The 12,458-nt window shown below is 48.1% G+C and overlaps 3 protein-coding genes across 3 annotated transcripts; all 3 read left to right on the top strand.

Moving 5' to 3' along the window:
- Positions 1 to 1,021: 1,021 nt before the first annotated feature.
- BP5553_09245 (uncharacterized protein) lies at positions 1,022 to 2,590 on the top strand (the record flags this gene model as incomplete). Its single annotated transcript, XM_032017868.1, has 3 exons — positions 1,022 to 1,191; positions 1,247 to 1,360; positions 1,417 to 2,590. 3 exons carry the CDS (start codon positions 1,022 to 1,024, stop codon positions 2,588 to 2,590), a joined length of 1,458 nt encoding a protein of 485 aa, XP_031865775.1.
- A 1,105-nt stretch (positions 2,591 to 3,695) lies between these two features.
- On the top strand, positions 3,696 to 10,546 carry BP5553_09246 (Glucanase; the record flags this gene model as incomplete). Its single annotated transcript, XM_032017869.1, has 5 exons — positions 3,696 to 7,176; positions 7,238 to 7,925; positions 8,117 to 8,259; positions 8,493 to 8,970; positions 9,148 to 10,546. 5 exons carry the CDS (start codon positions 3,696 to 3,698, stop codon positions 10,544 to 10,546), a joined length of 6,189 nt encoding a protein of 2,062 aa, XP_031865776.1.
- A 1,135-nt stretch (positions 10,547 to 11,681) lies between these two features.
- BP5553_09247 (uncharacterized protein) lies at positions 11,682 to 12,171 on the top strand (the record flags this gene model as incomplete). The annotated part of the gene is made up of 2 exons (XM_032017870.1): positions 11,682 to 11,816; positions 11,887 to 12,171. 2 exons carry the CDS (start codon positions 11,682 to 11,684, stop codon positions 12,169 to 12,171), a joined length of 420 nt encoding a protein of 139 aa, XP_031865777.1.
- Positions 12,172 to 12,458: the final 287 nt, after the last annotated feature.

Genomic DNA, 12,458 nt, shown 5'->3' on the forward strand with positions numbered 1-12,458 from the left:
TAGCTCGGGGCGAACCCATGCAAGTTGCAGTAGTGGTGCACGTGGTGGGTCATGCCCCTGATGACTAAGTACTGCAGTTTTGCTGTTGAGACGTCAATCATCCCCCTTTCCCAATACATACCAAAAAGGGGGAAGCATCACTCTTGCTCGTGGCAATTTCAGGGTCCAGTCTATTTGAATAATGCGAAGAAATGCTTCTATTGTTTCATTTTTAAACAAAATTTTGTTTTTTGGAACTACTAAGTAGTGTTCTGAACATGTGCGTCAGGGTATCCCACTACTTTAGTTCTCCCAATTCACAAAAGCCCACATGTTGTCTTAAACCTGCTTTGGAATTCTGCATTTATCCCAAATAGCTAGAAGCCTCTGAAATCACGAAGTATCCAACTTGCTGAATAGCGCTACTCTCCTTTCCTCAATAAGTTAGAGGGCTACTAAGGCGAACCATGCTAAAGATGTACTACCCAACCTGTGAAAAGCAGAGTAGATTCCTGAATTGGAAAGCGGCGCACATCTGAAGTTTTGTTGTTTCTGGCCTGTCCAACTACTTCTTAACACTTTATCCCCCAAGTCGGGCGCATAATGCAGGATGACAGCTGTGCTAGGAACTACAAAACTTGTAAAAACATTTTGCAAGAACTTAAACGGTCCTACTATGATAATATTAGTGGAATCTGGAAGTCTTAGAATATCTGACTTGTCAGATAGCTCCTATACTTCCTCTACATTAGTGAATGGAGGATGTTGTATATTATTCTAAATTTCTTATGTCTACAAGGCTACAAGGCTACACTACAACCCGTGAAATGCATCAAAAGTACTTTAACTGCGACCGCCCTCCCTAATTAGCTAGCTCCATTCGGTTCCATCAACAGATGCGCACAAGGAATGAAATATATATATTTTACATCCTAACTTTGCTTCTCACCCTACGTCGCTTTTCACTTAACTTCGCTCCCCACTGAACCCCGTCAACGATGTCGTCAGTACCAGCAGGATCTGGGCACAGAAGGGCCCTGATATGAACGATGATACTTCCGCCGGCGTGCCGGGTTGGGAGCAGAAACAGTCCAAACGCAAGCGTCTGCGTTCTTTCTTCAGGCCGCCAAAAGATTCCGACAAGGGGATCCCACCTGCGTCTCAACCCGCACCCTCCACCGAGGTAAATAGAGGACTCAATCCGGCCTCACCGTAAGCTCCTTTGTATTCCTCAAATTATTGGAGACATTCACTCACAAGACAGTAGCAGCCGCTCCGAGTTTCCCATTGCTCCTGCCGCTCGCGTCCCCTTTAACCTCGTCCCCTCATCTTCTATATCCACCAAACCTATAGGAGTTATCGAGTGGATTAACCAGTTGCCGTAAGTCTAGCATGTCTATACCTCAGAGTATTTGAGACACTTTCTTACTAAAATAGTGACGACCCCCCCGAGCTGCTTCCCGAAACCGACCCAAGAGCCACGAACCACCTCTGGAACGAGGTAGTCAAGTCGAAGACGTCGGCTCCTTCTAACGCCCCAATGGCCCCACCGACGCCGCAGTCAAATAGCGCCAGCCAGGTATTTACTGGCCGTGAGTGCTTTGCCATGCTGCAGCAATGCTACGGCATTCGTGAGGTTGATAGATCGGACGACAGGGGAGCGGCTCTATATAGCATCTTAATCGACTTCAAGTCCCTATCCAAAAAGGGGGTATCCGCCGAGGCGTTTGCTAAAGCCTTTGGGGCAATGAGCCCAGAGCTGGTGATATCAAAGCTCTTTACCAAACTCGAGCTCGTCATAAGCCCCCCTGGCAAGGATGGGAAGCCGCTCGTTCGTCCAATTCTTAGGACCAACGACCTAACCCTTTATAACTCCGCCAAACCCAACAATCCCTCCCATAAAAAGTGGCTCGAACCAACGATCGTTGGCGAGTACAAGAGTGAGGCGTTAGGAGTCCGAGATGGATCGATGGTCCGGGGCAATTTACGCCTTACCAGTAACATGCCCATCCCCGCGTGGCAAGCTGCCAACCTCCCACTCCAGCGCGACATCAATCTGTCACTCGATGGAAAACACGATATGGCCTTCTGGCTCAAAGCTAGTTGGTTCCCTCACGATATGGCGCTCGTTAAAGAGCACATGTTCGTTAATAAATACGGAGAGACGTGCCCTTACTTGCACGTGATTATTGATGACCTGGACTCGGCGGTCTTTGGGGCTGTCCGAGAGAGATATGTTAAGAGCAAGGTTGCGATGAAGAGCGCCATGCATTTATACAATCGCTGGCTGTTGAGAAAAAAGGTATTAAGTGTCAAAAAGTTGACCTTCGGAGCGAAAGGGGACGAAGGAAGTGTGGATAATATCCGGCAATATGCCATCAGCGTCGTACACGATGCTTATATTATATATTCCTTTAACCCTCGGGTCAGGGACAACAGATGGCGGGGTTGTGAGATGGTTCTGATATATCAGGGCCGGTTGAGTGTAGAGGAGGAGTTGAAGGGGTTTGTTACAGAATTCGATAGAATTCAACAGTGGGGAGAGTCAATATTTCTCGACGGAATTGCTAAAGATCTTGATGAGTGTATTGAACCTGCCGGTAGTAACTAAAAGTTACTAGCCTTACCAATATTTAGAGGGAGTGGAATGTGGGGGACGAGGGGTGGATATGTACGAGTAATGTATAGTAGTTAACGATTATGAGGCGCCGTAAAGGGCGATCCTCGCGCATATGCGCCAATACAGAGATGATTACCCAGATACCATTAACCCGCATCTTCTTTTGTAGCCAAATTATTTATAACTCAATTGGTGATTCGCGGTGAATCAGTGATGCGCATCTACTGCTGTTGACTTTCAACTACCTCCCATATGAGTATTGCGAATCAAAATTAAACTAAATAGAATAGAATGGAAATCAAAACCACAAGCATATTTAGTTCGTCAGGCTGGATTCCAATATCAAATGTGATCAAGCTGTATATTCTATTTCTAGTTAAGGAAGAGATTCATATATATACCCAGGTAGTACGATGAGTCGTACGAAAGAGGTCTAGCGTAAGGGGTAAAGAATTCCAGTTAATTAATCTAAAACACCCGCCTTCAAGTTGTTAGGATTATAAGCAACGAATAAGCTAAAGCGGCAGTTATAAGTACTATTAGATGAACTAAGTACCTACCTGGTACCTAGTAGTAACCTAACTTAAAGTGCTAATAGAGAGACGATTAATTTAACTACACCAGTAGAGACCCCGTGAGCAGTTATATAAACGTGCTTACACCAAACCTGATTAAACAGACTAATCCACATTCTAACAACTCATATAAGTCACACGTGACATTCACGTGATGTTGCCTGTTTGACTCTACCTATTCAGAATCTATGCCGCTATATCTAAAAATCATAAATAGGACTAGGTTCCCTTGACTATCATTTACTATGCTGGCAATCATTTCCTTCATTAAAACAATCTGACTCAATCGTCGTAGGCATCAGCATCGCTTCGCCGCATTTACGCGAATTGGTGCCTTGACACTCTTTTATCTTTTCTCCCTCCGAATACCTAATCTTTCCATAAGTACTATGCATTCAAACCATCAGAAAATTACCAACAGCATCTCTTCAAGGCGGCCAGAAGTAGGGTTCAAGAGTGCTTGAATGCCACGGTACATCGCTGCAGACGCGTCGATAGTTAATAGTATATCTGCGATCAACATGGCGTTCAACCGCCCCGAGTCTGACGACTTCGAGTTGATCGACCGCCACGAGGCGAATCTCAACCCAGAAGACCTCGCAAAAATACAGAAATGGCTTGAGCCCACCAACCACACAGCCGACTCCAGCGAGTTTCGCCGCCATCTGGCCTCGCAGGCTCCAGGTACCGGTCACTGGATCTGTGACACCTCAAAATTTGAGCAATGGCAGACCTCCGAGAACCACGGTAGCCTTTGGATTAAAGGAGTTCCGGGAGCCGGAAAGTCGGTGCTTGCAGCGTCGATGGTTGACCACCTGAAAAGAGTTAATGAGACTCCGGTCCTTTACTTTTTCTTCCGGTACATCATTGCGGCGAATCGAACTTCACAGTGTCTTGTCCGAGACTGGCTTTCTCAGTTGCTGCCTTATAGCCCGAGACTGCAGGCGATATTGCAGCCGCTATCAAGCAATAAGCTAGAGAATGTCTCCGACGAGCAGCTATGGGAGTATCTATTAGCGGGACTATCGTCGGTCCAAAAGGCGTACTGCGTTGTGGATGCGCTTGACGAGATGGAGCTGGACAACATTTTCCTTCAACGCCTTAATAGCCTAGCAGGATTCAGACCAGGATCCGTGAAGCTTCTGATGACAAGTCGGCCAAAAGAGTACTTGCAAAGCAGCCTGAGAGATACCGCTATTGTGCACATTAGCTTGGAAAGTGATGCGGTTGGAAAAGACATCACAGTATTTGTCTCGCATCGTCTACGAACTGCTCTTCCGGGTCCAGATTATGAGGAGCTCATAGGCTCCTTAGCATCGACAATTTCGACAAAGTCTAGTGGGCTTTTCCTCTACGCGCGACTTCTCCTGGACCAAATCGTTCCTAAATTGGCATCGAAGCAGCAAATGGACGTCCAGAATCTGGCGGTTACTCTGCCTGTGGGCCTTGAAGAAATGTATAACAGCATGTTGCTCAAGCAATCTCAACTCCTTGAAGTCTCGGGCCATCCGGGAATTGGAACCAAGATTCAAGTCTTTCTGCTCGAATGCGTTACTCATTCATCGAGGCCCCTGAGGCTGAATGAGCTCGCAGATGCTCTAAATGTTGTGTTCATGCCTTCAATTCCTGGTCTGTACTTGGCTTCATTGCCTAAATGGAACCCGAAACAAGTGACGAGAACAGCTTGCGCCCCACTTCTGGAGATTCTTGAGGATGGGACGATACAAGTCATCCATCATTCATTTACTGAGTTTCTTCTCGACCATGACCGACAAGTGTCAGAACAAGGAGTCCAATTTCCCGTATTAGACCCCAATGCGATTCATAGGAAGATGGCAGAGACATGTGTTACATACCTGCAGTCTGGATGTTTGGTACCCAAGGATGCCAAAGCTGAGTTTGTACAGATGTGTGACGCTTTATGCGACCATGGAGATTGGCCTTGCCCACGAGCCCCTGTTCAAAAGGACCCCTATGAATATCGGCAAGCTCGACTACAATATCCATTTCTTGAATACGCCGTCAGGAAGTGGACTTGGCATGCTGGTCATTACGATATTGAAGAAACGGAGTTCTTTGACTTAGTCTCGCGATTTATGGATGGCATCAACACAGCCTTCCAAAGATGGCTGATACTTGAGTGGCACGCAAAGTATCCTGTGACCGAGGCCCAAATTCCTTCTCGTCTGCACGTCGCTGCCTATGCTGGAATGACGAAATACGCCTCGTCTCTCATCAAAAGCGGGCAACGAGTAGAATCACCCGACTTAAATGAACGCACGCCGCTGCATTGGGCAGCCGAAAAAGGGCATACGAAAGTTGTTTCACTACTGCTACAACACGGAGCGATCCCTGATCCGGCAGACTTTAAGGGCCTCAAACCATTGCATCTAGCTGCGAAGAACAACCATGCGGGCATTGTGCGATTACTCCTACAAGCAGGTGTGGACCCACTTACCCCCAAAACGCAGGAGAACCACCGAGGAAGGATTAAAAGTGGCGAAACAACTACAAAAGGAGAGACGTCCGTGGAGTACTTGTGTTTTCTTGGCCATACAGAGTCCATCCTAGAAATCTTACCGTTCGTCAAACCCGAAACCCTAGAAGAGATCTTGTGTTCCTGCTGTCGCTACGGAAAGGTCGAGGCTACGCGTGCCGTTTTACAGAACTCAAGCGTTTCACCTAATGCTATATTTGAAGGTGCAACTGCCCTCTATCTGGCTACCAATCACCCGAGTGCGAAGTGCGTCGACTTGTTGCTGGCCCAGGGAGCGGATCCTAACCTTGCCTCGGAGTGGCAGCCGTTGATGTTTCACCGCTGGAACAGGGTGCAAAAGGGGGACCGTAAAACGCCCCTACACAGCCTCGCGATATCATGGCGGTCGCCTTGCGCCGATTATCAGTTGATTTTCGACTCGCTCGTGAAAGCTGGGGCTGATCTAGAAGCGAAGGCCAGATGCGACGAGACCCCCTTACTACTGTTGCTAAACACGGCATCTGGTAATTCCAGAACCGGCTACTCTTACCTGCCGGCAATTAAATGCTTCTTGGAAGCCGGTTCCGACATCTCAGCTGCTGGCGATGCTACAGGACCCCAAGGAGCGAGTGCCGCGAGAACTATCCTCCAGCGGCTGCTGGAGGGTGACCAAGATTTGGATGTATTTGACTTATTGCTGGAGCATGGAGCTGATATTCACGTGCGAGACAAGTGTGGCAACAATGCTCTGCATCTGTCATTGGGAAGTAGACATTACCCCACGCTTAGACCTGGAGTCGTCGATAAGGTGGTAAGTAAGCTACTGGCAAGAGGAGTCCAAGCCGATGCTAAGAATGAAATGGGACGTACGCCCCTCGAATTGGCCGTGCCTAAGTCAAGCTGCAGCCTGCAAACAGTAAAAACACTGATTCAGTCGTGCCCAGACCGTGAGGCTCGCCAGCGCTGCCTATCCCTTCTTAATTCTCGGTCAAATGAGGAGATGGATGCGCTTCTCCAAGTACTTGTTTCGGCAGGTGTCTCTTTAGAGTTTCGGAACAAGTCTGGTGCAACTCCTTTACTTACGAACACACGATCACCAATGCTTTTCCAGCTCCTTCTTGATTATGGCGCCAAGGTTGATGTTGAGGACAATCGGGGACAAGGCATTCTACACCACTGGGTCCAACACGATTATCCTTCAGTTGAGAGACTTGAAAAGCTAGTTCGGTTAGGTTTGGACCCCAAGAAAGTGGATCTGGAAGGAAATACTCTTGTACATGCTTGGATTCATAATTATGATGGCACACGCAACAGTGTTCAGTTTGTGGAGCAGCTGCTGGAATTGGGGATACCGCTCGACGCAAGAAATAAGGCTGGATCGACTGCAGCACACATCCATATTAAGGGAAACCGTATCAGATCGCCCACCAACGAGCGAAGGCGCGTGCCATTGCTAGAGCTTTTCCACTGGAGGGCCGACTTCGATATCAATGCTCAAGATAATGAAGGGCTGACCATACTTCACTGTAAGTGACATTCCAAGCCCTCTGTCATTCGTTCTAGTAATGCTAAGATTTCTCCTTACAGTGGCTGCCTTACGATCAGAAGTCGAAGTCTCTCAAATCCTTGCCGCCGGAGCTGATCCCAGCATTTTGAGTAAAGAGAACAGAACCGTTCTACAGCTCGCCTGTCGGGCCCGGAAAACCGGCGTCGTTTACCTCTTGGCCTCTAAACTTGGACAACAAGTCATAGACCAACAAGACTCCTCCGGACGTACAGCTCTTCACGATGCCTGCACATCAGGACAACCCGAATCGGTATACTGCTTGCTGAAATCCGGAGCTAACATCAATTGCAAGGACTTCAAAGGCAGAACACCACTTCACGCCTGTGCAGAGTATTCCTTGGAACAGTCTCTTTCGTTACTCCAAGAGCACTCTAGCGATGTTTATGGGTATTCCTCCTCCGATCAATACAGGCCTGGTTTATCGAGCAGCCAGCCAGCTTGGTATAGGTCCAATTATCTTACCGGGCCGCGCCTTTCTGATCAGGATTCTTCGAGAATTGGTGTTATTGTAAAGGAGCTGCTCGCGGCTGGGGCCGACATTAACGAACTTGACAAGAACGGCCGGACGCCATTAGATTTGTCATTGTTGTTTGACTGTCGCGAAATGCTATCAGCTCTCCGATTTGCCCATCCCGACATAAAATGCCAGCAGTTGGAGGCAGCGAATCCCAAATTGGAGATTGAGTTAGCATTGAGACGGATCCCGAGGTAGGTGTTGGCAAATTTTCTTTCCCTTGGTTTGGTAGTGAGACTAGGCTCTCTACGCATTAAACTCCGCCCCGTCAGTTCATACCTAGTTTACGTTTTGTCGATCATTGGCAAAACGTAAATCGGGTTCTGCTTACTTCTACTATACTATTCTACCTAAATGGGTAGGCTAACCCGACGGTCATCTGTAGTGTCATAGATCACGATCTTTCCGATCCTGCCATAAAGCAGATTGTGCGGACGCCTTCGAAATATCTCACCCGCCTAGCCTCGCCTGATATCGACTTCATTGTCACATATCACGAGACGGCTAAGGATACGCTATTTGATAAAGGTGAGTCTTTTGCCAATTTTCTTGGTCAAATGTCGAATAAAGTCCGGATCTGTTCTCGATACTCTTTTCCCCTCTACTTTTAGCAACTTCAAGGTTGAAGTTGCTCAGGCTTTATATTTTGTTGATCACCGACAAAACGTAAACACAGTCCTCGAAGGCATTTGCATAGAGTGGCCGTTTTCATCGGACAACCTATCATATTGGACATGTAGCTGACGGCATTGTAAATATAGCGGAGCCATTTTACGACGAGGGCCCGGTATTGCATTCTGCTGCTAAATATGGACTCACCGAGGTCGTCCAGCGGTTGAGCCATAAGGTTTTGTTCTATGATAGCTCTCCCAGCCTTCAGCCTCCGGAGAGTGATGGCAGTGCTGCGCAGGAGGATTCCAAATTTCACAAGCCGGGAAAAGAAGACATTTCGCCGATATTACATACGGCATGCCAGAGGCGTTCTCCTAATATCAAAATGCTGAAATTACTAGTCGAAAAGTGTAATGTCGATGTCAATGCTCGATCCCGAGAACATCAGTATCGGTACTCAAGCTACGAATCTAAGTACGGCGATATCGAATCTACGGCACTTCATTGGCTGGCATCAGCGGATTCATTCTGGCAGCTTGACGGTATCCGGTATCTCGTTGAGAACGGGGCAGATATCAATGCCACAAACGAGAAAGGACAGACGCCTCTCTACATTGCCGCTGCGGGGTACGTGTTTGTAGGATTCCTTCTTTCTATTTTGAGAGCGCAGTCTACTCAACTCTCCCGTGCCGATCCACGGGTAGCTGACATGTTGTCGATTATCGACGAAGCGTGAATTAGCTCTGCTCACTTGAACTCCCTTCATTACTCAGAACAGATAGACTGACCCATACTTGCCTATAGGATTACTGAACACAACATGGGAAGCTACGAAGGCTTTTGGAGACCACAGTGCGTTGATCTGCTTCTAAGCCTAGGCGCTGACCCCAATATCGTTGCCAAAAATGGGCTAGCGCCTCTTCACGAAGCTGTGTCTTCTGTAGATATCACAAGATCCCTTCTGCGAGCTGGAGCAAATTTGTCCGCTGGAAAAACATCGCCGATATTCAATGCCATAATGGAACAGAATGTCAAGGTATTGACTGCCATTTTGGATTCTGGTGGCGATGTGAACGCTATCACAGATTCCATCACCATCTCACCTTCAATCACAGATCAAGCCCGGACAGCCCTTTTCTGTGCCTCCTTCGCCCTTAGTCTGAACCGTCATATGCCCGACTCGATACCTCTGATTAAACTTCTCATTGATAGAGGGGCGGACATGTATGCACCTCTTAACAATAGAGAGACATTGATTCACTACATATTCGAGCACGGAAAATATGAAACCGTATGTGCATATCTGGACTGCCATGATAAGCTCAACTTCGAAGCTCGGGATCAGCTTGGGAGAACCATTCTTTTGGCGGCATGTAACTGGACTGAGGGATATGATCATAAACGCTGGTTTGCCCAGGAGGCTCCTCCGGTTATAAGACTCCTAGAGTATGGGGCAGATATCATGGCTATAAGCAATGACGGGAGAAATGCCCTGCACCATCTTCTGGACAATCCTGATATGGAGCAAGACACGGTCATGCAGGTCCTAGAGAAGGTGCCCGAAACATGCAAGGAGATGCTAAAACGCAAGGATAATGAAGGTTACACGCCATTCCATATCGCCCTCCGTGTTCTACTCCCAGAAGTCTGTTTGAGACTATTGGACTTGGGCGCCGACATCCTTGAGCCAGACCCAACCGGGGCTACTACTCTGCACCACATCGCCTCGCAGTATCTACGACATTATCGACCGCAACGAGGCCAACACCCTCGACAAAAGCATGCAGACAGCTACACCGAGAATGCACTGAAGCTCTGGAGCAGATATCTAGACCTCAGAAGCTCAATCAACGTCCGTGACGGCACCGGCTCCCCACCTCTCTTCGCCTATCTTTCCAGCTCATTCAATCACGGCTACAGCAAGCCAGAACACTCCTGCTGTCATCTCGAGAGCTTCTCCGAGCTCTTTGACGCCCAGGACTTGGATATTACAGCCAGGAATAAGGTCGGCGAGACGGTGCTGCATATAATCGCGAAAAGAGCCATGAGTTATCATGAGAAAGATAGGCACGATAGGCGGTTGTTTGAGTTCTTTGTCAAGGATGTGGATCCGTTGGCTGAGGATAGTCAGGGGCTGACAGCGTTGGATGTTGCGGCTGTGACTGGGCAGAAAGAGATTTTGCAGTTGTTTCAGAGGGGGTGAGGAATATGGGTTGGTGGGCAGGTTACGTGGTAGTACATCACGACGAGAATGGATCCCTTCCTAGGTAAGTGCACGCGATCTGGATTATTCGACCAAACCCCCAAGGAGCTTTCGAAGTATGGGAAGGGTCACTGGAACAGAAAATGATTGAGTGAGGGCTTTTCGGGTTTCTCGGTCCTCCCTAAGGTTGTCGATTACCAAAGAAACGTAAACTTGGGACTTGGCCATACGGCTCTTTCCAGCTCCTCTGACATTTAGTGATCCCTTGGTAGGATGTCTAAATCCACGTACAAAAGGATCTTAGTACTCTTAGTGGCATTTTTGACAGTCCTATACCACTCGTGCTAGACTACCCTAGTAGACAGGCCGGGGCTAAATGGAGGAGCTGAAGAAGCCGGAGGCGTACTAACTAACTGGTCACGATCAACGCAAGAGTTTCAAATCTACCGGGCCACTATGGCCAGAGATATACCAGTGCTCGGGCTCATAACTGTTAGATAAAGCTGTGTATTCTAGTTCTAGCCAATTAACGAGATTTTTGTGCAGTAAGAAGAGTTGTAAGAAGTCAAGGGGCCTAGCATCAGGGGTATTCGAGGCCAGCCGAACTGCAATGTGGTTTTGGAGTTTAAGTGAAAGGTTGGAAAACATTGTAGTAGCGAGGAAGCTCTATAAGGGGCCAAAAAAAGAAAACAATCAGGAGACATGGTAAAAATGCCAGGAAAAGGATAAAAATAGCAAAAGAGTTCGTTGCCCACAGCCAACTAATCTCTGCCATTTCGTAGGTGTCGCTAGACCTAGTTATATTTCTCTTCGATATGAGTGTCGTGTGACACTTGTGGGGAGTGTCTTAAAGAACTAGGTTGTCGGTATGTGCTTTTTGTTTATTTTTATATATATACCTTGTAGAGAGAGCGTGCAGCAACGTTCTGCCGGCAGGCCGGGAAAGACCGAAGTGAGAGCTATTTCGTGGTAATTGTACGAAGTACCTCTAGTCTTATGATGATTTACGAAGTATCGGCGGACGTCGTCTCCTCCCGGACCGGAAAAACAAAACACCGACGTCTACCAAAAAATATCCCCAAGCTCAATCAATCAGCTCAACCGCGACGACCTCCCTCCTCAATCGCAGCCCAATATGTCAAAACAAGTCCAAAAGCTCGCGGCCTCCGCCCAGCGGCAAATAAATGCCGTAGTCGTCTCCTCCGGGCTGATGAACAAAACGGTGCGAGCACGCATCGGGGTACAAAAATGGAATAATCACATCCGGAAGGTACTTATCCTGCCCCATCCGCCCTACCCCCAACTTCTCAATTACTCACACCTCTTTGCTTCCTGAATAGGATTTCAACCATAAGCAACATGTCCTAGTCCACGATCCAGCATCCTCCCTGCGAACCGGCGATATAATAAGCATCTCGCCCGGCTGGCGCGTAAGCAAGAGAGTGCACCACGTAGTGCGGAACATCATCGCGCCATTTGGGGAGCCGATTGAGGCGCGTCCGCCTGTGCCGAGTGAGGAGGAGCGAATGGCGGAAAGGGAGAGGAAGAGGGCTGCGAAGGAGGAGAGGAGGAAGGCTCCACGGGTGGACGAATCACCCGCAAAGCCGAATTCGGCCAAGTCATGAGCTTTTAGCAAATGGGATAGAGAAGAGTGCGGATGATAGGGGATGGCTAGGGGTTGGGCACAGAGGCACCATGAAAGTGCTCTACTACTAGCCATCAAGGGGGGGGGGGGACGATCGATATCTAAACCGGGAGATGGAGTGTAGCAGGGAATGTACCCAAGGGGCAATACCCATGTGTACAAAATGGCGTTATTTGGAGCGTGGGGATCGTTGTATTATATGGCAGATATAGAAGGCATTGTAAGCGCATGCATATATACGGCCCTGTACAAGCTATGTTGTCATAC

This window comes from Venustampulla echinocandica (genome assembly GCF_003357145.1).
Source record: "Venustampulla echinocandica strain BP 5553 chromosome Unknown scaffold_10, whole genome shotgun sequence".
NCBI classification, from domain to species: domain Eukaryota; kingdom Fungi; phylum Ascomycota; class Leotiomycetes; order Helotiales; family Pleuroascaceae; genus Venustampulla; species Venustampulla echinocandica.